We start from the raw sequence: 24274 nt of genomic DNA on the forward strand, positions 1-24274 counted from the left end.
GACAAACGAAAGTTACCATGACATACAAACACACAACACAATTCTATCTACAGACTGACCTACATTACATTACATAGAACATGTAAAGTCTACATTTCAATATTAATGTCACAAATACGGAGTATGATTTTACAAATAGACATTCTACATATGTCAACTCCAACTCAAAAAGGGAGATATGGCCATCCTATGTTCAAAAATATGGTGAGGTAATTTTCATATCTTACATGTTTTCACTCCCTTCCCCTTCTGCTTTCCTCTACCAGTGGTTCTCAACCTGGGGTCCCCAGATGTTTTTGGCCTTCAATTCCAAGAAACCCTAACAGCTGGTAAACCGGCTGGGATTTCATAGAATCATATAATCAAAGAGTTGGAAGAGACCTCATGGGCCATCCAGTCCAACCCCTGCCAAGAAGCAGGAATATTGCATTCAAATCACCCCGGACAGATGGCCATCCAGCCTCTGTTTAAAAGCTTCCAAAGAAGGAGCTTCCACCACACTCTGGGGCAGAGAGTTCCACTGCTGAACGGCTCTCACAGTCAGAAAATTCATCCTCATGTTCAGATGGAATCTCTTTTCTTGTAGTTTGAAGCCATTGTTCCGCGTCCTAGTCTCCAGGGAAGCAGAAAACAAGCTTGCTCCCTCCTCCCTGTGGCTTCCTCTCACATATTTATACATGGCTACCATGTCTTCTCTCATCCTTCTCTTCTTCAGGCTAAACATGCCCATGCCCAGGCTAAACATGCTCCTCATAGGGCTTGTTCTCTAGACCCTTGATCATTTTAGTCGCCCTCCTCTGGACACATTCCAGCTTGTCAATATCTCTCTTGAATTGTGGTGCCCAGAATTGGACACAATATTCCAGGTGTGGTCTAACCAATGCGAGTTGTAGACCAAAAACATCTGGGGACCCCAGGTTGAGAACCACTGCTCTAGTCCTTGCATTTATATGGGTAGAATCCAATTAAAAATTGATATTACTAATGTTATTGTTGAAGGTTTTCATGTCCAGAATCAATAGGGTGTAGCGTGGTTTCTGGGCTGTATGACTGTATTCTAGGAGCATTTTCTCCCGATGTTTTGCCTGCCTCTGTGGCTAGTACAGCCAGGAAACCACACAACACTCAAATGACATTCTTAATTGCTAAACAAAAAGAAATAGAGCTGTGAAATCTATAAATACAATCTAAAACGAGGTCGGACAATATATCTTTATTGTAGTGCTAACATTATGAATTTGACCCTTGCAATTATATTTTAGTAGTCTGAAAAAGGTATAGCTCTACTTTGATATTAAATGATAAAGCTGTCTTTGTTCTCCCCAGAAAATCCAGATAATTTCATGTGAGTGAGCAATATCTGTTGAAGAATAATTTGCACAATAATTCTAATTGAAAAGGAAAATCTGAGTGGGTCAATGTGGGAGTGGGAATCAAAGATCCATGGTGTCTTTTGCAAACAGGCCTCTTATTTTCCAAGGACTATCAAAGCAGACTGCAGCTGTTGTTATGGGGAGGTTAGGAGTGTGCGGCCGTGAACAATTTGATGGTGTCAGTTTGTGTTTGGCGTCACTGAAATTGCAGCCAGCCCAACGCCCCCTCAGTTGGACAGTCCTTCTAGGTTCTTTGAATTTCTCCCGGAGATTGTGTAGCGGGATGAAGAGGAGGCAAAAGGCTGTGCGGTCTCCCGGAGGAAGCCTTTGCTGGACTGGAAGGAGGACAGCTAACTTCCATTTCGTTTGCCTGAGAAATCTCTGAACTCTCTTGTCCTCCTTCCGTGGTTCTGGGGTCTTCCTTGGCTCCTGGGCTGACGTCTGTTTCTGATAAGTGTTTGTCAGAGTCTGGTGGTGTCTCCTGGGATTCTGGCAAGCGAAGACAGGCGGAGGTCACGCCGTTTCCCACTGAGCTTCCTTTCTCTGTTTTTGGCTCTTCCAGAAAACCCGATCCCTGAGGAGCACAAGACTTTTCTTTGGTTCCCTCAGGAACCTTCTCTGGTTTCATCTGGGTCCACACAAAAGTGCCGCGCTTCTACAAAGGGAAGCGAAACCTATGTTAGCCAAGGATACATAAGCGGTGAGGCGATGCAGCTGCTTGGACTGAGTTCATTTATTAGCTCAAGTGCTGGCACAACATCCCTTTTCCTCCCTTGGCCTCCCCTTTGGCCCACAGCCTACATTTTGATAGCTGGGAGTAACAGAAGGAAGGCTGAGACATCATCTTTTTTTATCCAGAAACATGGGGAAGGGCATGAAAAGTTGGAGAAAGAGGCAACAAGTGGAAAAGGAGGAACTGCGATCTCTTCATCATCCTTCCATTTGCTGCATCCTGGTTCTGGTTTTCTGACGTTCCTACCCACAGCATGTGCTGCTTGGATCTTATCTCTGTTGATCAAACTCTATTCCCATCAGATTTCATTTCTTGCTACCCGAGTTGCTATGGATACCCTTCTAGACCATTTTGCTTTGCGCAGGCCAGAAGATTTACGACAGGTTTCCAAATAACGTTGGCCATTAAGTCTGCAGCAGAAGAGCTGATACATTTTAAGAGGAGAAAGGAAAAATAAGTGGTGGGGCTGGGGGAAATAGAAATACACAGGATTCCTTCTTCTCTCAATATTTTGCTGATAAGATGTTTCTTTAGAAACATGATTCTGGGCAATCTGGATGGCCCCATACCTTCCCCTTTCCTGGCACTTTACTGATTCTCCCACGCCCCTCCCTACCTCCAAGCCAAGAGTGATGCCTCCACATTAATATCTTATTCAAAGGATTCATTACAGTGACACTCAGGGTTTGTAAAGAGCTCCTACCACATGCTGTCCAACTGTTCCGATTTGGCAGGGACAGTTTTGATTACTCCTGTGCTGTACTGTTTTTTTCAGCTGTATTTAAAATGTCCTGGTTTTTCTTTCTTCCTCCCACTTTCCCCTTTTATCCCTAGCTGACTTGAATTGTTACAAACTGATATTCAAGTGCAACCACTGTTAAACCACTGAGCCGCTAAACTTGCTGACCAAAAGGTTGGTGGTTTGAATCCAGGGAGTGGGGTGAGCTCTTGCTGTTAGGCCCAGCTTCTGCCAACCTAGCAGTTCAAAAATATGCAAATGTGAGCAGACTAATAGGTACTGTTTCTGCAGGAAGGTAACAGCACTCCATGCAGTCATGCCATCCACATAATCTGGGAGGAGTCTATGGACAATGCTGGCTCTTTGGCTTAGAAATGGAGATGAGCACTACCCCCCAGAGTTGGGCACGACTAGACTTCATTGCAAAGGGAATCCTTTACCTACGGGCTCTTCTCAGTAAAGACTCACAAAAAGAAAACGACTACAGTCCCTCTTAGCTTGTGCATTCTTCCTCATTAATACCTTTAGAACTCAATTTGATGCTGTGTCGTGCATCTGAAAGCTTTCATCTGTGATATATTAGAGAGGATTTTTTTTTAGCATGGGTAAGTGAATTCGTGGAAATCATATCAGTGGACAATTCTTTTTTTCCTGTCAGGAGCTACTTGAGAAACTGCAAGTTGCTTCCGGTGTGAGAGAATTGGCCTTCTGCAAGGACATTGCCCAGAGAACACTTGGATGTTTAACCATCCTTTGGGAGGCTTCTCACAAGTCCCTGCATGGGAAGCTGGAGCTGACAAATGGGAGCTCACCCTCCTCCCTGGATTTGAACTGTCGACTTTTCGGTCAGCAGTCCTGCCAGCACAAGAGTTTAACCCAATGCTCCACCAGGGGCTCCATCTGTGGACAAAGAGGTCATACTGTAGTCATTGCTTTGGTTGCAAACAAGAGAAAATTTGCTCTCCTGGGCATGTGCTGATCTTTGCTAAGTAGGAGCTGTAGCTGAATATCTTGTCTTCTGCTACTTTGTCTTAGTAAAGGCAACATATCATGCCCAAAATTGTCATACTCCATCTTTCTAAAAGCCTAAAGGCCCAGAAGACAGCAGCCGGGCCTTTTGTTTGTTAGTACCAAATGCTGGTAATTCTAATCAGCACAATGCATTCTCTGGTGCTATTAGAACAATGAGTTGGAGGCCTTGGGATAAACATATGCCTCTGGCTTCCTGCTGAACCGTAGTAGCACCGGATACACATGGCCTTACCTTTCCTTGATACGGGATATTGGGAGTTGCTCTGGCATCGTAATTATGTTTGAAACTAATCTGCTCCTGGAAAATTCTTGGGAGGCTGCCTAGCGACGGTCGCGGAGAAGTAAGCGGAACTATGGTATCAAGCAGGCAAAACATATAGTGGGATTAGGCATGATGCATTCTGGAATACTGTGAAATTACGTACACTATGTAAATTAGGGAAACAAAACCTTTTCAGCACTAAAGGCTATACTCAAATATGTGCACACCAGGAACAGCTGGTGGCTCTCGTGTTGGGAGGGATGGGATGTAGAATCTATAGTGGACATCAGTCTGAACTGTAAAGCAGTTAACCAAGGTATTACCCCTGCTTGGTGATAATAGGGCTAGTTTCATTGCAATTTCTACCATGATTTAGCTGCAGGAGAAAGGGTTCCGCACTTTGGATGCATGCTTTTAAAGCTGAGAGTGGATTCACTGGCTTGGACACACACTCTTGACCTCTGAACATGCACAATTCAGCAGTCATACAAATTTGTCTGCTGATATGAATCCTGTAAGTATTCTCCCCCTTCTCTGTATACATCTCCCCCAAAACATCTCAATGAGCCCTTCAATATGCTTAGAAACATTTCACAAGGGAACTGCAATCCTCACTGTCTGTTGCCCGGGAACGGCCAGAGGAACCCCAAATACTAGCCCCTTGGCCTGCAATTCTCTCTGATCACTAGCAGACTCTTCACTGTCAAACCCATCAATTCCCTCATCCTCTGAAACATCAGAAAAATCAATGTATTGTCGAAGGCTTTCATGGTCGAAATCACTGGGTTGTTGTAGGTTTTTTCGGGCTATATGGCCATGGTCTAGAGGCATTCTCTCCTGATGTTTCGCCTGCATCTATGGCAAGCATCCTCAGAGGTCGTGAGGTCTGTTGGAATTAGGAAAAAGGGTTTATATATCTGTGGAATGACCAGGGTGGGACAAAGGACTCTTGTCTGCTGGAGCTAGGTGTGAATGTTACAACTGACCACCTTGATTAGCATATAATGGCCTGACAGTGCCTGGAGCAGACCTTTGTTGAGAAGTGATTAAATGACCTTGTTTGCTTCCTCTCTGTTGTTGTGCTGTTGTAATTTTTGAGTTTTTTAATACTGGTAGCCAGATTTTCATGATTTTCTCCTTTCCAACAGACCTCACTACCTTTGAGGATGCTTGCCATAGATGCAGGCGATACGTCAGGAGAGAATGCCTCTAGACCATGGCCATATAGCCTGAAAAAACCTACAACAACCCATCAGAAAAATCATCTGCCGCTTGCTGATCCACAACATTCCTCTTCCTGAGATGATCCTGTTTTCACTAGAGGTTTCAAGGATTGAACCACTGACTTTTTGCATCAGGCAGTTGCTTGACCATCAAGTTATATAGTTTTCACCTCCCAATAAAGCTTATTCAGGTTGGGTCGCTGCAGAGATTCAAAACTGATCTTATGAACATCAGAGCTGTCATCTCGTTTATTCCACTTGTGTGCAGGGCATTGTCCATATGGAAGGAAAGTCTCATGTGCCCTTTGTCGTTGGGTAAGCGGTTTTCTCCAGCTTAGCAGCCTTGCCCAGCCCTGACATGAAGCAAGTGTGCAGTCCTGAATATGCTATGATGAAGTGTTTTCATAATTCATGTACTATGTTCCTTTCCAATCTGCACACCACCCACTCCTCTCCTCTTTTTCTTGCATTCTGTAAAATATTCAGGAACATTATCACACTGAAGCTTAAATTGTTTGATGTGTGGTAGGGAGTTTCCCCAAATATGTCATGGACCGCATCAAATTTGTGCCCACACATTGTTCCTGGAAACATACTATAGAATGGAAAGAAATAGCTTGTGGATCAACACTGGTCCTTAAATGGCCACTTTAAGCAGCACGGTACTATAGTCTTGTATTGCAAGATCCCACTGTCTGGGACTTACAAACACACACAATGAGATCATATTCTTCTTTGTCATTTGGAAATGTTGGGCAGCTGTTAGTCCACAGACCAGCAGCTCTTTCACACTCTGCACAATTACAGCACCATGACTCCTCTAGGGCTGCCAGTGCAACATCCGGTAGAATCATGGGACTTGCAATTCAGGATTTGTACTTAGGAATGAGTATTTAGAATTATCCACAAAACTACACAAGACTAGAAATCCCAGAACTCTACAAGATGCAGCCATGGCAATTTAAGTGGAATCACAGCACTATGATTGGGTAATGGTAAAAGGGCCCCAGATTTAGGAAAGTTGTGCCCCTCCAGAGGTCCTATTAGAGGTCCTATAGGCTAGCCTTTGATGAGGGATGGTGGAGTAGAGGATCATATGTTCCTCGTCACTGTTCTAAACTATGTGTAATACTAATACTAATAATTTATTTGTTATCTGACAAAGATTAAAACACCAGTATTAATAAAATGTCAATTTAGAATTCATAGTTTAAAATTGACATTCCTGCCAGAAGCAATAGATCTTTGTATTGTCGAAGGCTTTCATGGCCAGAATCACTGGGTTGTTGTAGGTTTTTCAGGCTACATGGCTATGTTCTAGAAGCATTCTCTCCTGACGTTTCACCTGCATCTATAGCAGGCATCCTCAGGTGTTATGAAGTCTATTGGAAACTAGGAAAATTGGGTTTATATATCTGTGGAATGTCTGCTTGAGATAGCTGTGAATGTTTCAATTGGCCATCTTGATTAGCATTTCATGTCCTGACAGGTTTTAGGTGTGGCTTGTTACTGCCTGGGGGGAATCTTTTGTCGAGGAGGTGGTTAGCTGTCCCTGATTTTTTCTTGTCTGGAGTTCCCCTGTATTTGAGAGTTGTTCTTTAATTACTGTTATAATTTTAGAGAGTTTTTTTAATACTGGTAGCCAGATCTTGTTCATTTTCAAAAGAAAGGAAAAAACCATGAAAATGAACAAAATCTGGCTACCAGTATTAACAAAAACTCTAAATAAATAAATAACAACTCTCAAACATGGGGGAACTTCAGACAAGAAACAAGATACTTGGCTAAAGGCATGTGCATGCATTTTCTGGGCCTGTCCTACACGCCACACAAACTTTCCAAGGCAAGGAGGCAAGTTCTCATTCTTACTCTAGAGGAGGCACTCAGCTGCAGACAGGTGCTCATGCTCACTGGGCCTGCATGCCACACATGCACTCCTTCCAAGGTAAGGAGGCATGGACCGCCATGTGCTCACAAAACGCAGGCAAGGAGCCAGGATCGGCTCCTGCTTGCTTTCATGTTAAGGAAAACAGTCCCACGCACAACCCTACTAAATATCCCCTATATCATGTCTACAATATACCAATGGATTCCAGCTGGGACATCTCTAGGTGGCAAAGCTTCCAATCTGCATTCCACAAACTATTATAGATCTATCACCACAGCTTCCAACTCTGAAATGAGCTTGATCTTGAATTTCTTCCATAATGGGGCCCATTTCTCCCAGAATATCAAGATCGTATGCCCAGCTTCAACACATTCTCTCTGTTCTCAAAAGCCTTTTCAGAAACAAAAGCCAAAATCTGGACATGTTAAGAACTCATCCCATCTTGTTTCACTTTACTTTTACTCGTATCATTAATGTCTGAAAAAATGTGTCAGAACTGAACAATTGCCACAAGGGCAATGTTAAGAAACTAAGTTGTTCTGTCTCCTTGTCCCCCACCCATATTTGGTGGTACAAGCAAATCTACAACACTTCAACATAATTTGGCCTACATGTTCTATATGAACATAATCTGGACCTGCCTATATTCTGGCCCAATGAGTACAGAAATGTGTAACCTATGAAACGTAGTCAAGGGTTTGCATATTAATTTTGGACTATAGTTCTCAGAAATGCCTTACTCCTGTGTTGAGTTGGGAAGCCTGACAGATGTTATTCAGTGAAACAGCTACTTCATGCTGGAATCTACTGGTTATTGTTCACCATTTTATTATAGCTCGCAAACTCTTGAGAGCAACATTCCTGGTAAAATAATATAAGGCAGTGATGAATATATAGTGTCTCCTGGCCTGATTTTTCCCAGTCCCCAATTACAGGACAGCAGCTGCTGCAAGCAACAGGAGTCTGTTCCTATATCGTTCAGAAAGCAGCTGATTGATGCTCCCACACGCTTCCATAAATTATAGAATCATAAAGTTGGACAAGATTCCAAGTGCAATCCAGTCCAACCCCTTGACATGAAGGAATCAAAGCACTCCCAACAGATGGCCATCCAGCCTCTGCTGAAAAACCACAAGAGAAGAAGACTCCACTACACTCCTAGGCAGCATATTCCACAGCTAATAAGTGGAAAGGATCCCCATTGTGACAGTCAAGAACAGGATCCCTGTCACAATTCCTCCTTGCACTAGAGATTATTTTTAGAGATGGGTAGGACCTCAGTCAGTAGCTTTCTTCCTGGGCAACAGGAACAATGGCTGCTGCCCAGTAAGAAGGGATTCGGGGATGTTTACAGTCTTTACATATTTCCTAAATGTCTCCTAAACAAGATAATACATAGAAATAATTACTATGAAGCAGTTGTGGATGCATAAATCTTAGTTATACATTTCAGAACTGCTTTAGTGAATTCTGGCTGTTGCCTGATATCTACCTGAACTCTGTTGCATACCTCTAGTTCCCAGGTGAAAACTGGGACATGCATGGCTAAGCAAGATCAGAGTGAGAACATTCAATCTAAGAGAGCTTGCAGCAGTTTGCTTTGGCCTGACCCTACTGGGAAGGGTAGGATTCTGCCATTCCTCTCATCTCCTCCATGCTGAGTTTGAGCTCAGTTTGCAGTTTGAGCTCAGTTTGCAACAACTACAGTGATCTTATAACAGAGGGGGAAAGTGGGAGGAAGAAAAAGAAACCGGGACATTTTACAAACAGCTGAAAAGGTAGGAAAAACAGACGATTCATTGGAACTGTTCCTACCAAAGCAGGACAATCGGTACCATATGTGTATGTGTTCTGTTGGCAGCAATGAATTCCCTTTCATGTCAAAATATCATGTCCCTGAGAAGATAGGCCATAATTCATCATCTCTTTAATCATTTGGATGCAAGCAACTTGTAAAAACTTATGGTGCTTTGTAGTTAAGACACAATTTCAAAAGATTTGGGGCTTACTAGTTAGATTTGTATTAACAGGGGCAAACTGGGGGAAGAACAGATATTTCACTCATAAAGCTGACTTTGAAATCAGATCATTAGGCAACCTAGACTACTATATTTTAAAGCGCCAACTCTTTCATTTCTTTGCCCAAGCTTTTGGCAACAAAATAGTTTTTAGTCATGATTTATTGCCAAGTTTATGAGTTTGTTTGTTTTTTAAAAAAACTGGATGTTGTTACTGTTTTGGTGCTTTTTTATTTCAACAGATAATACTATTAACTATTTGTCATAAAACTGTCTGGAACTGGATGTTTTCAACTGTGCAATGCAGGCTATGACTTGTTAGGCAAGTGGTCTTATTAGCAAAAGTCTCTCCTCATAAACACACAGCAGAGTAACTTATCAGCAGCAGCGTGACCCAGCACCAGTAGCAAAAAAACCCCAAAAAACCCACACACACACACACACACACACACACAGAGAGAGAGAGAGAGAGACCAATGTTATCTCTTCCATAGGAGGTTTTTCTTTGCAGTAAAATAATATGGTTGCACTATTTACAAAAACAAGGTTTCCATAATAAAGTTCAACCTTGACACTGGAGCTTCACACACAAGGCCTTCTCATACTGAGGCCGACCTCACACTTCCCTCACTGAGGGCTTCTAAGCTACAGGCACACCCGCTTATATTGCACTGCAGCTTTTGTAGAGTCATTGCATCCATTTAAACCTTTCAGTGCTTGACTCACATTTTTGTAATTAAAAATACCTAGTTAATTTTAAATATTTCTGACATAACTTAGTGGTCAGGGATGGTGGGAGCTGTAGTTCAACAGCATTTGAAAATCACAAATTCTCCCTCCCTGGTCTACATTGGGAGATTCAAAATCACTTGGTTTTTGTCCTCGGCATGCAAGTGCGGAGAAGAACAAACCACAGACCACCTGCTGCAATGCAACCTGAGCCCAGCCACATGCACGATGGAGGACCTTCCTGCGGCAACACCAGAGGCACTCCAAGTGGCCAGATACTGGTCAAAGGACATTTAACCAACTACCAAATTTGCAAAATCTGTGTGGTTTTTTTCTTTTTTTTCTTTTTGTTTTTAATCTGTGTGTTTGTTTTGTTCTGTTAGAATTGTAACACAATGGTATGGTTGCTGATGACACGATAAAATAAATAAATAAATAAATAAAATGTGCAAAATGAGTTGATGTAACTATCTTTGTGTAAGTAAAATATCTTATCTTTCAAAAAAGTGATATAGAGGATGCAACACATTATGTAAAGCCTTATATGATGGATTTCTGGCGAGAAGCCTCAGAAAAACACTATCCTCCCAAACTAGCTCATGGACACAACTTCTTTTGTGGCTCAGAAGGTCAAAGTGAGGCTGGATAAACAACCGCCAGGAGTGGCTTAGGAGTCAGAATCGCCAATGGGACTACAATGCATTCACAAGAGGCTCGGTGACCCGGGATGTCCTTTTTAGCCCCTGTAAAGCTACACTAATGCCCAGGAACAAAGGCATTCTCTGCTGGAGAAGGGGTGAACTGTTCGTTTAAAAAAGCAGGGGCCAAAATGTTACTTGGTGCCCTCAAAACATCATTTCCATCTCTTGCAGAAATCTCAATTGGCAGCAACAACCACTGGTTCCGCAGTTAAAAATTGCACTGTGTGTCACAGCTAGAAAAAAATATTACTTTTTGGACTACAGCTTCATACACCCTTGCTAGTATGGCAATGAACAGCTGGTAAACTCACTGGGATTTCTGGGAGTTGTAGGCCAAAACACCTGGGGATCCACAGGTTGAGAATCACTGCTGTAGAATGAATGCAGCTTGATATTTCCCATGGCTAAGTACTATGAATCCTGAGATTTATAGTTTGGTGAGGCACCAAAACTCTTTGGCAGAAGAGGCTAAAAACTACAATTCTCATTATTCCATTGCATTGAGACATGGCAGTTAAAGTTGCATCAAACTGCATTAATTTGGCATTGTGGACACACCCATAGTCATGATAATCACACTGGTGGGGCCATTTGGAGACTTTCATGATGCCATCACTTAGCAGGGACAAGACTGTATTTCTCTTTATGAACCTGTTAGAACAGTAGGCTCAGGCAAAAGCAAACTGCTGCAATCTTCCCTATGCTTGGGTGTTCCTCCTCCTTAATACTTTTTGCTATCTTGACCACACTCTGATTTTGCTTGGTCGTATGCATCGCAGTTTCGAACTATGAAATATTGCAGTGCATATGACAGAGGTCTATCTTCGCTACTTCGACCACACACTGATGATGCTTGCCCACACATATCTCAGTTTTCATCTGTGAAATGTTGGAAGTTATGGAGTTTGGGTCCTAAAAATACCTTTTTAAAATCTCAGGAGCATGAGACCTCATAGCAATAGTTTTGCAAAGCTCAACATCTCCACAACAGGCCATTCTTTGAAGAGCTTTAGCCTAAACTCAGACATCTGCCTCTGCCTCTGCATGAGAGTATAATACACAATGTCACATATGGAAGTTATCCTCCCCAAACTAAAAAAACAAAAACACAGATGTGTGACTGGATGAGGTTGTGTTGTCAGTGTGCAGTAGACAGGTCAGTCATCTGTCATCACTAGTTATTGGGATGGGTAATGACAAAAAGGCCATTAAGTACAGCATTGGGGTCTATTGTTTCCTGTCTTTTTGTTACAGATCCTTTCCTACTTTGCAAACATACGTGGAGGTCTTCTAGTGTTGATACAGGTCTTAAGATTTGTAGACATGTATAAGCCCCATCTACATAGCCATATAATGCAGTTTGAATTTCAATGAATGACATTATGTGAGTCTACACCAGTGATTCTCAACCTTCCTAATGCCACAGCCCATTAATAGAGTTCCTCGTCTTGTGGTGACCCCCAACCATAAAATTACTTTCATTGCTACTTCATAACTGTACTTTTGCTACTGTTATGAATCGTAATGTAAACATCTGATATGCAGGATGTATTTTCATTAACTGGACCAAATTTGGCACAAATATCCAATATGCCCAATACTGGTGAATACTGGTTGGGTTGGGGGGGGGGGGGGAAGAGAGAATTGATTTTGTCATTTGGGAGTTGTAGGATTAATAGTTAGCCTACAATCAAAGAGTACTCTAAACTCCACCAATAATGGAATTGAACCAATCTTGACATACAGAACTCCCATGACCAACAAAAATACTGGAAGGATTTGGTGGGTATAGACCTTGAGTTTTGGAGCTGTAGTTCACCTACATCCAGGGAGCACTATGAACTCAAACAATGATGGATCTGTACCAAACTTGGCACGAATACTCAATATGCCCAAATGTGAACACTGGTTGAGTTTGGGGAAAATAGTCCTTGACATCTGGAAGTTGTAGTTGCTGGGATTTATAGTTCACCTACAACCAAAGAGCATTCTGTACCCCACCAACAATAGAACTGGGCCAAACTTCCCACACAGAACTCCTATGACCAGCAGAAAATACTGTGTTTTATTATGATCTTTGGTGACCCCTCTGATACCCTCTCTTGAACTTCTCAGGGGTCCTGACCCCCAGATTGAGAAATGCTGGTCTACACTGACCAGATAATGAAGTTTGCAACCTTATTCTATGACTAGTGTTTTATTTATTTATTTATTTATTTATTTATTTATTTATGCCCCACTTTATCTCTCTTGCAGGAGGCTCAAAGCAGTGCATAGCATAAAAGCATCAGCATACAATTTAAAATCTACAAATATGCAAACATTAAAACAGGGTTAAATATAAACAGTGTTTTAAAAATCCCAGTTAAAAACAATTAAAACATATTCAAAGTTTAAAACTACAGGGTGTTCAACTCATTTTCATTGAGGTGCCACATCAGCCTTATGGTTGCCTTCAAAGGGCCACTGAATCCTTGGATGGAGAATCCATGGATACAGAAGGCCAGCTATAATTTCTTTACATAGCGGTTGGTGCTCTTTAGTTTTTATCCAATTTGGGCCCCTGGATTTTATTAAATGATTATCCCCCATGTGGACTGGGAGTAATGGGAATTGCAACTCAACAGCATTTGTGGCTCTGAGGTTGGGAATAGGTTAAATATAATAATATAATGAAGCTTAATTTGTATTCCACTCTATCTCCCCGAAGGGACATTTTAAAGTCAGGTATCACACCCACAAACCTTGTCTCTAAATTCAATCCCTGCTCTCCTAACTAAACAGAACAAACTGCAGCATTCCAGATGTTACTGTATCACAACTCCCATCAGCTCTAGCCATGATGTCCAATGATGAGGAATACAGGAGCATCTGGAGGGCCACAAAGCGGGTCAGATTTGACCCATGGACCTTCCCTTTGAGACATGTGGTGAGTTTCTCATTCTGGCTGAACCTGACGTGGTTGGGGGAAAAAGAGGATGCCTACCTATCCCATGGGAAGGCTGCCGCTTGGTGTATTTAATGACCGGAACCAACCTACAGGTTGGCTTCTGGAAATCACTCCTTTGCGTGCTCTTCGGATCATAAGGAGCCTTTGGACGCTGCATAAACGCTTCGTGGGTCGGCCACCAGTGATCCTTTACAGATGACAGAAAGAATCAATCCATCAGATACTTCATTTATACCTTGTCTTTTTCACCCCTGGGACTGGGATTCATAACAACTTATGGATACAGAATATAAGTAACCACATGTTGCTTAAAACAAAACAAAATATTAAAATGATATGAAAACATCTGAAGAAATGAAGCCCCTCAAAGTTTCAAAAGCAGAGAGAGAACAGTTTAGAGTACATTCAAACAAAACATGACCTTATAACACATGTCACACTGCACAGGTCACTTTTGTTCCTATTGAACTACCTTGCAACATCATACAACATCATACCTCAGCAACAAATCCTGGGATTTGCAGTTTAGGGAGGGCCATACAGAATTCTCAGCCAGAGAGCTCTTGGGCCCCACTGAACTACAAATCCAAGAATGCCACATGATATCGCCATGGCAGTTATAGTTATATAATAATATTATATAATATATTATTATATTATTATATAATATTGTTTTAAATGTTTTAAACATTTTAATATGTTTTTATGCTATTTTGAATGTTCATTTTAATTGTAGATTTTTTTAAGGCAGTGTTTCTCACCCTTCCTAATGCTGCAACCCCTTAATACAATCCTCATGTTGTGGTGACCTCCAAGCATAAAATTATTTCTGTTGCCACTTCATAACTGTAATTTTGCTACTGTTATGAATTGTAATGTAAATATCTGATATGCAGGTTGTATTTCCATTCAGTGGACCAAATTTGGCCCAAATGCCCAATACGTCCAAATTATAATACTGGTGGGGTTGGGGGGAGGGGACTGATTTTGTCATTTGGGAATTGTAGTTGCTGAGATTTATTTACGAATTCCACCAATGCTGGAATTGAACCAATCTTGGCACACAGAACTCCCATGACTAAAGAAAATACTGGAAGGGTTAGGTGGGCATTGACCTTGAGTTTTGGAGTTGTAGCTCACCTACATCCAGAGAGCACTGTGGACTCAAACAATGATGGATCTGGATCAAACTTGGCACGAATACTCAATATGCCCTGGTGGAGTTTGGGCAAAATAGACCTTGACATTTGGGAGTTGTAGTTGCTGGGATTTATAGTTAACCTACAATCAAAGAGCATTCCGAACCCTGCCAACAACAGAATTGGGCCAAACTTCCCACACAAAACCCCCATGCCATGAAGGGAGTCACTGGCATGAGCCTCCCTCCAGCCTCGCACACTCTCCCTCGCCCGTACATACGCACCATGCTGCCATGTGCTGAGCATGCCTGCTCTCCCCTCCCCATTTGGAGTCTCAGAAACAGCCCTCCCTTTGATTGAGACGGCAGCCAATCACAACAGAGGACGGCTTTTGGTGGGAGGATTCACCGTCTGTTTCCAAAAAGGTAGAAAAGGACAGGCAGAGAGATCTTCAGCCTTCTCTGCCAAAGGGGTTCCTGAGACCATCAGAAACATGTGTTTTCTGATTGTCTTTGGTGACCGCTATGAAACCTCCTCGCGACCTTCCCTGGTTGAGAAACACTGCTTTAAGTCATCAAATAGTTTATACATAATTGCCTATGTGTAAAGTCACCTTGAGTCTCCTCCGGGGTTGAGAAAAGCGGGGTGAAAATGTCGTAAATAAATAAATAATATAATATATGTTCTCACCTGCTTTCTTTTGGTGTCCTCCGTTTCCATATAAAGTACTGGCTCGTTAAAAAATTTGGTGTTTGTCTTAATGAATTTCGCATGTATCGGCTGGGGATTATGGCGCCATTCCAACGTATACCGGGGTTTCGGTTTCCCTGGCTTATATATTTCTGGCATCTTTTCATATATGTTATTCCTTTGTGGGATTTCAATATTAAATACTCTGAAGGTATCGCGGCTGAAAAATATAACCAGGCAGAGTATTCAGAAAACAACAATTTATTTTAAAGGCCAAACTCTCTCTCTCTCTCTCTCTCTCTCTCTCTCTCTCACACACACACACACACACACACACACACACACACACATATATAATTTAAAATGCAAGTCTATATGCACCAATAATGTTAAAAAGGCTTTAAGCACCACAGATGCCTCCCTCAAGTTAAAATAATGCGTATTTTATAAAGGATTTGAATTTCATCCCAATAGCATATCTTATAACAAGTACATAATGGATTAAGAGTTCAACCAGGAGGTCAAAATAAAATATGAGTGGGTGAAAAATACAAAAGGGAAGGCAGTCGGAGAAAGTAAAAAGAAGGAGCTAAAATGCTTCTTTGTTCATAGGTATGGCTATTAATATTTCTATTAGCCTTTTCCAGTTCTAGCTTCATGCCCTCCAGATAAATTGAGTTAATACCCATCATTGCTGGCTGAGGGTGATGGCCATTACTATCCAAGAGACACCAGTGTTGCTACTAGAGGTTTACAACAGGCTTTTTCTAAGTAACAGGGAGGATCAGAATATTTTCTGTTACAGCTACCACAAGTTTATTGGGTGTGTTATCTGTTTCAACATATAACAAGGCACTAGGTTTGCAAGCTTTGATCTTTGCATTTGGCTTAGCTTGATGGCTCTTTTGAGTTGAAGAAACCTTTGGCTGTTGCTGGGAGTGGTTACGCAGCGCCCTGAAGCTGAAGACTGAAGCCATTTGGAATGCCAAGGAAACTGCTTGCTATGATAACTGCTGGCAAGATAAGTACATTCTACTGACAACTAAGTAGAGAGACTGTATTATTTTGCTATGTTTTAGCATGTTTATTTACTTATTTATTTACTATATTTATATACCGTCCCTCTCAGCCCGCAGGCATATCATCATGTAAAGATGAAGACTCACCAGACATATTGTTTGTTGTATATTGGTGAGAGCAATTCTTCTGTTTTGCTTTGTGTTTTTGATCCACAATGAATAGAACTATATTTTCATTTCTACTTAAAGCAACAGACTCATGGGTATTTTTTTTTTAGTTTTTATCACACTGAGAGTAAAAGGGGCTGAGACATTCTGCAGGCTACTAACGCTATTCTGAAAACCAGAATGGGGAGGCAATTCAACTCCATTTTTCTTTTATCATAGACCAGCAGATTAAAAATGTAAACATGTTTTCATTAAAATACATTGCAATCTAAAATATAACAATGGTATAGAATACAATACTAGTGGCTTAATAGTCAATGAGACTCATCAATAAGATCGGCTTCATCCCTCCTGTCTTTTAGGAAGAAATTGAAATCTTGGTTCTGGGACCAGGCTTTTGGACAGCACGTATAACAGCACTTTGGATGTGGAATCGGACTGGAATGGCGATATGGCTTACAATACTGTTTTATTTTTTTATTGTTTTAATTAATGTTCTATTTATTGCTTTAAATTGTTGTTATATTGTTGCATTTGTTATACGTTGCGGCATCGAATTGTTGCCAAGTGTAAGCCATCCTGAGTCCCCCTTCGGAGGTTGAGAAGGGCGGGGTAGAAATGCTGGAAATAAATAAATCACGTAACATGGATCTGCAATTCTGTTATAAGCTAAGTGTCGTTTCTATTAAGAGTCAAGGCATTAAAATTGAAACAGTTCTCCTTCCTGAACTCTTCAAATCAAAAGGCCAGTTAGGGTCCAGGGTGGGAGAAAGAAAACAATCAGGGTCACCTAACACCTCCCAACAAAGGATCCCCCCAGGTAGGAAGCAGCCAGCCTTTGAAGCTGCAAGGCCAATAAATGCCAATCAAGGTGGCCAATTGCAACATTCACACTTGCCTCAAGCAGACAAGAGTTCTTTCTCCCACCCTGGACATGAATGCACAGATATATAAACCCCACTTGTCTAGTTTCCAACAGACCTCACAACCTCTGAGGATTCCTGTCATAGATGTGGGAGAAACGTCAGGAGAGAATGCTTCTGGAACATGGCCATACAACTTGGAAAACTCATGGCAACCCAAAGTTTTTGCAGTTTAATAAACCTTTTCCACATTTTTATGATAGGAGCAATTCAGAAATGACATGTATAACCCAGGAACAAAATTGTGTTACATAGTATTTTAGTTCTCATAGTGGTGGATTCTCAGTCCCTTTGCTACACACACTTGGGCTGCTGCCACAATTGGTATGCCAGGTCTGTGGCCTTTCAACCGACTAAGTACCAAAAATACTCTCCTCTCATTCCTGATAAACAGCTGTTTAGGGGGCTCTCATTCAAAAATTCAGGAGCAGGGAATGATCCCATTCAACATTCCTCTTTGTCGTGCCTTGCATTCCTGGGCTTATTCTAATCACTAGTCTTTCTCAGAGTAAACTCATTAAATCACTGGGTTTTACATAAGTGTCAACTTTTTATTTGCGATTTGATCCAATTGGGTTTTTCTCTAGCTGGAGCCTACAATGAGATTTTGCGTTTGCCTTCCCTGCCTGTCCAATCTATATCCACTGCTTTTGCTTCTGTCATCCATAGACAATAATTGCCTTCCGCCCCCACCCAGACCCTTCATATCCTGCCGGGAACTCATTCCAAACACACGACTGTCTCCTGCCTATTCTTAGCCTTCTTATCAGCAGCCGCCTCTGAGACGTCAACCCAAGGTCTCTCCATCACCCCTTCCTCGGATGTGGTTTGATCGAATCTCTCCTCTAATGACTTTTATCTCTACTTAACCAAGCCTGGCCTCCAACCATTCTCTCCCGTCTCTGATTGGATCTGGCAAAGTGCATGACGCCCAGCGCTCCCTCCAGGGACCTCCTTGGGCTAAATAGTTATAGCAATGTTATACTGTTTTAGGCCCTTCCTACACTGCCATATAAAATCCAGATTATTTACTTTGAACTGGATTATATGGCAGTGTAGACTCATAATCCAATTCAAAGCAGATAATATAGATCTGCTTTGATGATCTGGATTATAACACAGTGTAGAAGGGGCCTAAGAATCTCCAGTGCAGTTCTATGGACAATCGGAACTTGGCCATGCAATCTTGCTTCTCTTCATCCTGGAAAGAAGTGACAAGTGGAGTGCCATGGGGTTGCGTCCTGGTCCTGTTCAACATCTTTATTAATGACTAGCCATCCCCTGCCACGTGTTGCTGTGGCCCATTCTGTGTATACATGTTTCGTATGTGTATATATGTGTGTATATATGTGGTTTTGCACATGCGTTGTAAGTAATATTTTAAATTTGTTGGCTTTTTAAGTCTCTTCCACTGTGTTTTTCAGTGTTTTTATGAATGATGGTCAATCATTGGCCTGCTAGGTTTCTTGTGTCCAAATTTGGTGTCAATTCGTCCAGTAGTTTTTGAGTTATGTTTGAGTTATGTTAATCCCACAAATGAACATTACATTTTTATTTATGTAGACTAGCTGTACCTGCCACACATTGCCGTGGCCAACCTTCCATCCCTCTTTCTCTCCTTCTTTCTTTCTATCTCTCCTTCCTTCCCTTCCTCTTTCCTTTATTCCCTCTTTTTCTTTCCCTTCTTCTTTCGTCCTTCTCTACCTGTTTCTTTGCTCCCTTCCTTTGCTCTTTGGTTCCATCCTTCCTTGTCTCTTTCTTTCCTTCCTTCTTTCCTTCCTTCCTTCCTTCCTTCCTTCCTTCCTTCCTTCCTTCCCTCCCTCCCTCCCTCCCTCCCTCCCTCCCTCCCTCCCTCCCTCTTTCTCTCTTTTGTTCCTTCTCTCCTTCCTTCCTTCCCTCTCTCTTTCCTTCCTTCTTTCACTTTTTTATTTCCTTCTCTCCTTTCCTTTTCTACCTTTCTTTCCCTCCTTCTCTCCTTCCCTCCTTCTTTCCTCCTTCTCTTCCTCCTTCTCTCCTTCCTGCCTTCCTTCCTTCCCCCTTTCTGTGTGTATGTGTATATATGTGTGTTTGCACGCACACACACACACACATATATATATGGTTTTGTACATGCATTGTAATGAATGATGGTCACTCATTGGCCTGAGAGGAGTATTGTGTCCAAATTTGGTGTCAATTCATCCAGTGGTTTTTGAGTTATGTTAATCCCAGAAACAAACATTACATTTTTATTTATATAGATTTAGATGAAGGGTTAGAAGGCAGGATCATCAAGTTTGCAGACGACACCAAATTTGGAGGGATAGTAAATATTCCAGAAGACAGGAGCAGAATTCAAAATGAAATTAACTGATTAGAGAGATGATTGGCCAAAACTAACAACATGAAGTACCACAGGGACAAATGCAAGATACTCCACTTAGGCAGAAAAAAATGAAATGCCTAATGTCTGGCTCAACAGTAGTACGTGTGAAAAAGATCTTGGAGTCCTCATGGACAACAAGTTAAACGTGAGCCAACAATGTGATGCAGCGGCTTAAAAAGCCAATGGGATTTTGGCCTGCATCAATAGGAGTCTAGTGTCTAGATCCAGGGAAGTCATGCTACCCCTGTATTCTGCCGAGGTTGGACCACACCTGGAATTCCGTGTCCAATTCTGGGCACCACAATTGAAGGGAGATGTTGACAAGCTGGAATGTGTCCAGAGGAGGGCAACTAAAACAATCAAGGGTGTGGAGAACAAGCACTATGAAGAGCGGCTTAAAGAGCTGGGCATGTTTAGCCTGCAGAAGAGAAGGCTGAGAAGAGACATAATGAGAGCCATGGATAAATATGCGAGAGGAAAGTCATAGGGAGGAGGGAGCAAGCTTGATTTCTGCTGCCCTGGAGACTAGGACGCAATGGAACAATGGAAAGGAGATTCCACCTGAACATGAGGAAGAACTTCCTGACTGAGCTGTTGTAGGTTTTTTTTGGGGCTATATGGCCATGTTCTAGAGGCATTTCTCCTGAACATGGCCATATAGCCCGAAAATACCTACAACAACCCAGTGATTCCAACCATGAAAGCCTTCGACAATACATTGAACTTCCTGACTGTGAGAGCTGTTCAGCAGTGGAACTCTTTGCCCCAGATTGTGGTGGAGGCTCCTTCTTTGAAGGTTTTTAAACAGAGATTGGATGGCCATCTGTCGGGGATGCTTTGAATAGGATTTTCCTGCTTCTTGGCAGGGGGTTGAACTGGATGGCCAACGAGGTTTCTTTCATCTCTATGGTTCTATTATTCTTGCTGTAGGATCTAAGGATTTTAAGAGAGATGTCTACAAAGTGGTAAAGTGGACTCTAAATCTGTAAATTATTAAAGGGATACAAACAAAGGACTTATCAATATTGTAGAATGAATGCAAGCTGGACACTTTGGGCCCTTCCACACAGCCCTATATCCCAAAATATCAAGGCAGGAAATTCCACATTATCTGAGTGTGGACTCAGATAACCCAGTTCAAAGCAGATATTGTGGGATTTTCTGCCTTGATATTCTGAAATAGAGAGCTGTGTGTAAGGGCGCCAACTGGTTCAATGCTACAGAATTATGGGGACTGCAGTTTTAAAAGGTCTTTAGCTCTTGATTTTATGTTTGTTGGCTTACACCAGTGGTTCTCAACTTGGGGTCCCCAGATGTTTTTGGTCTACAACTCCCAGAAATCCCAGCCAGTTTACCAGCTGTTGGGATTTCTGGGAGTTGAAAGCCAAAAACATCAGGGGACCCCAGGTTGAGAACCACTGGCTTACACTATTGCAGTTACAATTGCCAGGGATTAAATGAGAAGGAGGTTTAGACCAGAGCTGGGAAAAAGAATAATTTTTGCACTAAAACTCCCAGACAGCATGGGGATATTGGGAATGGTAATCCCTCCCTTAATTGATCCAATTAGCTCTGGTTGATCCACATTCCCCACCTCCACAGGCCCTTCCCCACAGCCATATAACCCAGATTATGAAGGCAGATAACCCCTGTGCCGGCAGGACTGAAGACTGACAGGTTGCAGGTTCAAATCCGGGGAGAGGCGGATGAGCTCCCTCTATCAGCTCCAGCTCCTCATGCGGGGACATGAGAGAAGCCTCCCACAAGGATGACAAAACATTAAATCATCTGGGCGTCCCCTGGGCAATGTCCTTGCAGACGGCCAATTCTCTCACACCAGAAACAACTTGCAGTTTCTTAGGTCGCTTCTGACACGACAAAAAACCCCCACAATATCTGATTTGAACTGGGTTATCTGAGTCCACACTGCCATACAATCCAGTTCAATCTGGATTTTATACAGCTGCGTGGAAGGGGCCTACTCTAGACTACTTTCCAAGCATCTTCTATTGATCTATCTATCTATCTTCTGTCTATACACATAATAAAAGTAAAGATATGTATGTGTGTGGCTGGGTTATCCACTTACACAGAAAGGCTCCCACCTTTATTTAGGGGAGCTATAGTTCACCTACATCCAGAAAGCACTGTGAACCCAAACACCAGTGTATCGGGACCAAACTTGGCACACATACCTGATATGCTGAAATTTGATTACTGGAGGGGTTTGAGGGCACTGACCCACCATAGTGGGAGTTGTAGTTTACCCTACAACCAGAGAGCACACTGAACCCCACCCAAGATGCACCTTGAGGAAACTTACCCAACATAAAAAACCTTTAAGTATGGATGGGAGTTTCTTGGGAATTTGTCCTAGAATCATAGAATCAAAGAGTTGGAAGAGACTTCATGGGCCATCCAGTCCAACCCCCTGCCAAGAAGCAGGAATGTTGCAATCAAATCACCCCTGACAAATGGCTATCCAGCCTCTGTTTAAAAGCTTCCAAAGAAGGAGCCTCTACCACACTCCAGAGCAGAGAGTTCCACTGCTGAACGGCTCTCACAGTCAGGAAGTTCTTCCTCATGTTCAGATGGAATCTCCTTTCTTGTAGTTTGAAGCCACAGTTCCACGCAGAAAACAAGCTTGCTCCCTCCTCCCTGTGGCTTCCTCTCACATATTTATACATGGTTATCATATCCCCTCTCAGCCTTCTCCTCTTCAGGCTAAACATGCCCAGCTCCTTAAGCCGCTCCTCATAGGGCTTGTTCTCCAGACCCTTCATCATTTTAGTCGCCTTCCTCTGGACACATTCCAGCTTGTCAATATCTCTCTTGAATTGTGGTGCCCAGAATTGGACACAATATTCCAGGTGTGGTCTAACCAAAGCGGAATAGAGGGTTAGCATTACTTCCCTAGATCTAGTAGACAGTCCTGCAACTTTGTCCCCTTCTACACTGCCATATGATCCACATTATCTGCTTTGAACCGGATTATCTGAGTCTACATTGCCATATAATCCAGTTCAAAGCAGATAATCTGGATTTGATATGTCAATGTAGAAGGGACCTTAATTCCCACATCACACCAGACTTGCTTCTTGTGTGAGGGTGCATCTACACTGTACAATTACAAAATCCACATTGAACTGGATTATATGGCAGTGTGGACTCAGATAACCCGGTTCAAAGCAGATATTGTTGCTGATCTGCCTCGATATTCTGGGTGATATGGCTGTGGGGAAAAGCTCACAGTTTGACACCACTTGGCTTTCAAGGGGATGCATCTGCACTGTGGAATTAAAGCGGTTTGGCACCACTTTAACTGCTTATGCCTCAAGGCTATGGAATCATGTGAGAGGCAGTTCCATGCCAAAGTGTGCTGTGTGCCCCACCAAATTGCAACTCCCAGGATTCCATAGCCTTGAGCCATACGCAGTTAAAGCGGTGCCAAACTGCTTTAATTCCCCAGTGCAGATGCACCCCCTTGAAAGCCAAACAGGGTGAAGGGTAATCAATTCTGTCTGTCCTCTTTGAAGGGCGTAGGACTTACTCCTCCGGCGGAAGCCCCCTTCCTCGTCGCCCCATAGTCACAATCTGGAGCACGAGTTCTGGATGGGAACCAAAGAAGCAAAGGCAACTCTGTCGAACGTGGGAACCAGGGTGTTGAATGGTTGCTAAGGCGAAGGAGGCGGGGACTGAACGCGGGAGTGGGCGGGGCTGGCGGGGCCCATTGACTCCAGCCAGGCAGGTGTTCCAAGTGGGAGGAGCTACCATAAAGGAACCTGGATCCTTCGCCTTCCTCCTCCATCCGGGAGATTCTGGGATCTGTGGCTTTGCCTGTTGGGTGGGGGTGGTGGTGGTGGGGGGGGGGGGGGGTTGGAGATTCTCAGCTTATAAGTACAGAAGGTCCCATTCATTAAAGATTTCCCCTGACCCACTTCCTGTGGATTGAGGTGTCAAACAGGGATGTGTTATTGCCCCAACTTTATTCTCCATCTTCATCGCTATGATACTTCACCTTGTTGACTGGAAGCTTCCCACCGGAGTGGAAATCATCTATCGGACAGACGGCAAGCTATTTAAGCAGATTGAAATCCAAAACCAAGGTTACAACAACATCTGTTATAGAACTCCAGTATGCTGATGACAATGTTGTCTGTGCACATTCAGAAGAAGACCTACAAGCCACTCTAAACACCTTCTTCAAAAAAGAGGAAAGAACAGTGTGCTGGTACAACTGCACCAGGAGCTCCAATTTTGTTTGCTTTGCATTTAATATTTGTTTGCAATCCCAGGCTTGGGATTTTGCAGCAGGGTGGCTT

At 42.6% G+C, this 24274-nt stretch overlaps 1 protein-coding gene across 1 annotated transcript; it reads right to left on the reverse strand.

The window, feature by feature from the left end:
* Nucleotides 1-1240: 1240 nt before the first annotated feature.
* Nucleotides 1241-23726, reverse strand: C1H2orf73 (chromosome 1 C2orf73 homolog). Its single transcript, XM_060755104.2, has 5 exons — nt 23503-23726; nt 15478-15697; nt 13685-13835; nt 4110-4228; nt 1241-2028 (listed from the first exon to the last, which is right to left on the reverse strand). Exons 1-5 carry the CDS (start codon nt 23724-23726, stop codon nt 1618-1620), a joined length of 1125 nt encoding a protein of 374 aa, XP_060611087.2. The 3' UTR covers nt 1241-1617.
* Nucleotides 23727-24274: the final 548 nt, after the last annotated feature.

The sequence above is a fragment of the Anolis sagrei genome, chromosome 1 (assembly GCF_037176765.1).
Source record: "Anolis sagrei isolate rAnoSag1 chromosome 1, rAnoSag1.mat, whole genome shotgun sequence".
NCBI classification, from domain to species: domain Eukaryota; kingdom Metazoa; phylum Chordata; class Lepidosauria; order Squamata; family Dactyloidae; genus Anolis; species Anolis sagrei.

Coding starts and splice junctions, on each gene's coding strand:
- C1H2orf73 (XM_060755104.2), bottom strand. CDS start 23,726: ATGGTAGCTCCTCCCACTTGGAACACCTGCCTGGCTGGAGTCAATGGG. Junction 15,698..23,502: donor AGGGGGCTTCCGCCGGAGGA/GTAAGTCCTACG, acceptor TATATTTTTCAG/CCGCGATACCTTCAGAGTAT. Junction 2,029..4,109: donor ATATCCCGTATCAAGGAAAG/GTAAGGCCATGT, acceptor TTCCCTTTGTAG/AAGCGCGGCACTTTTGTGTG.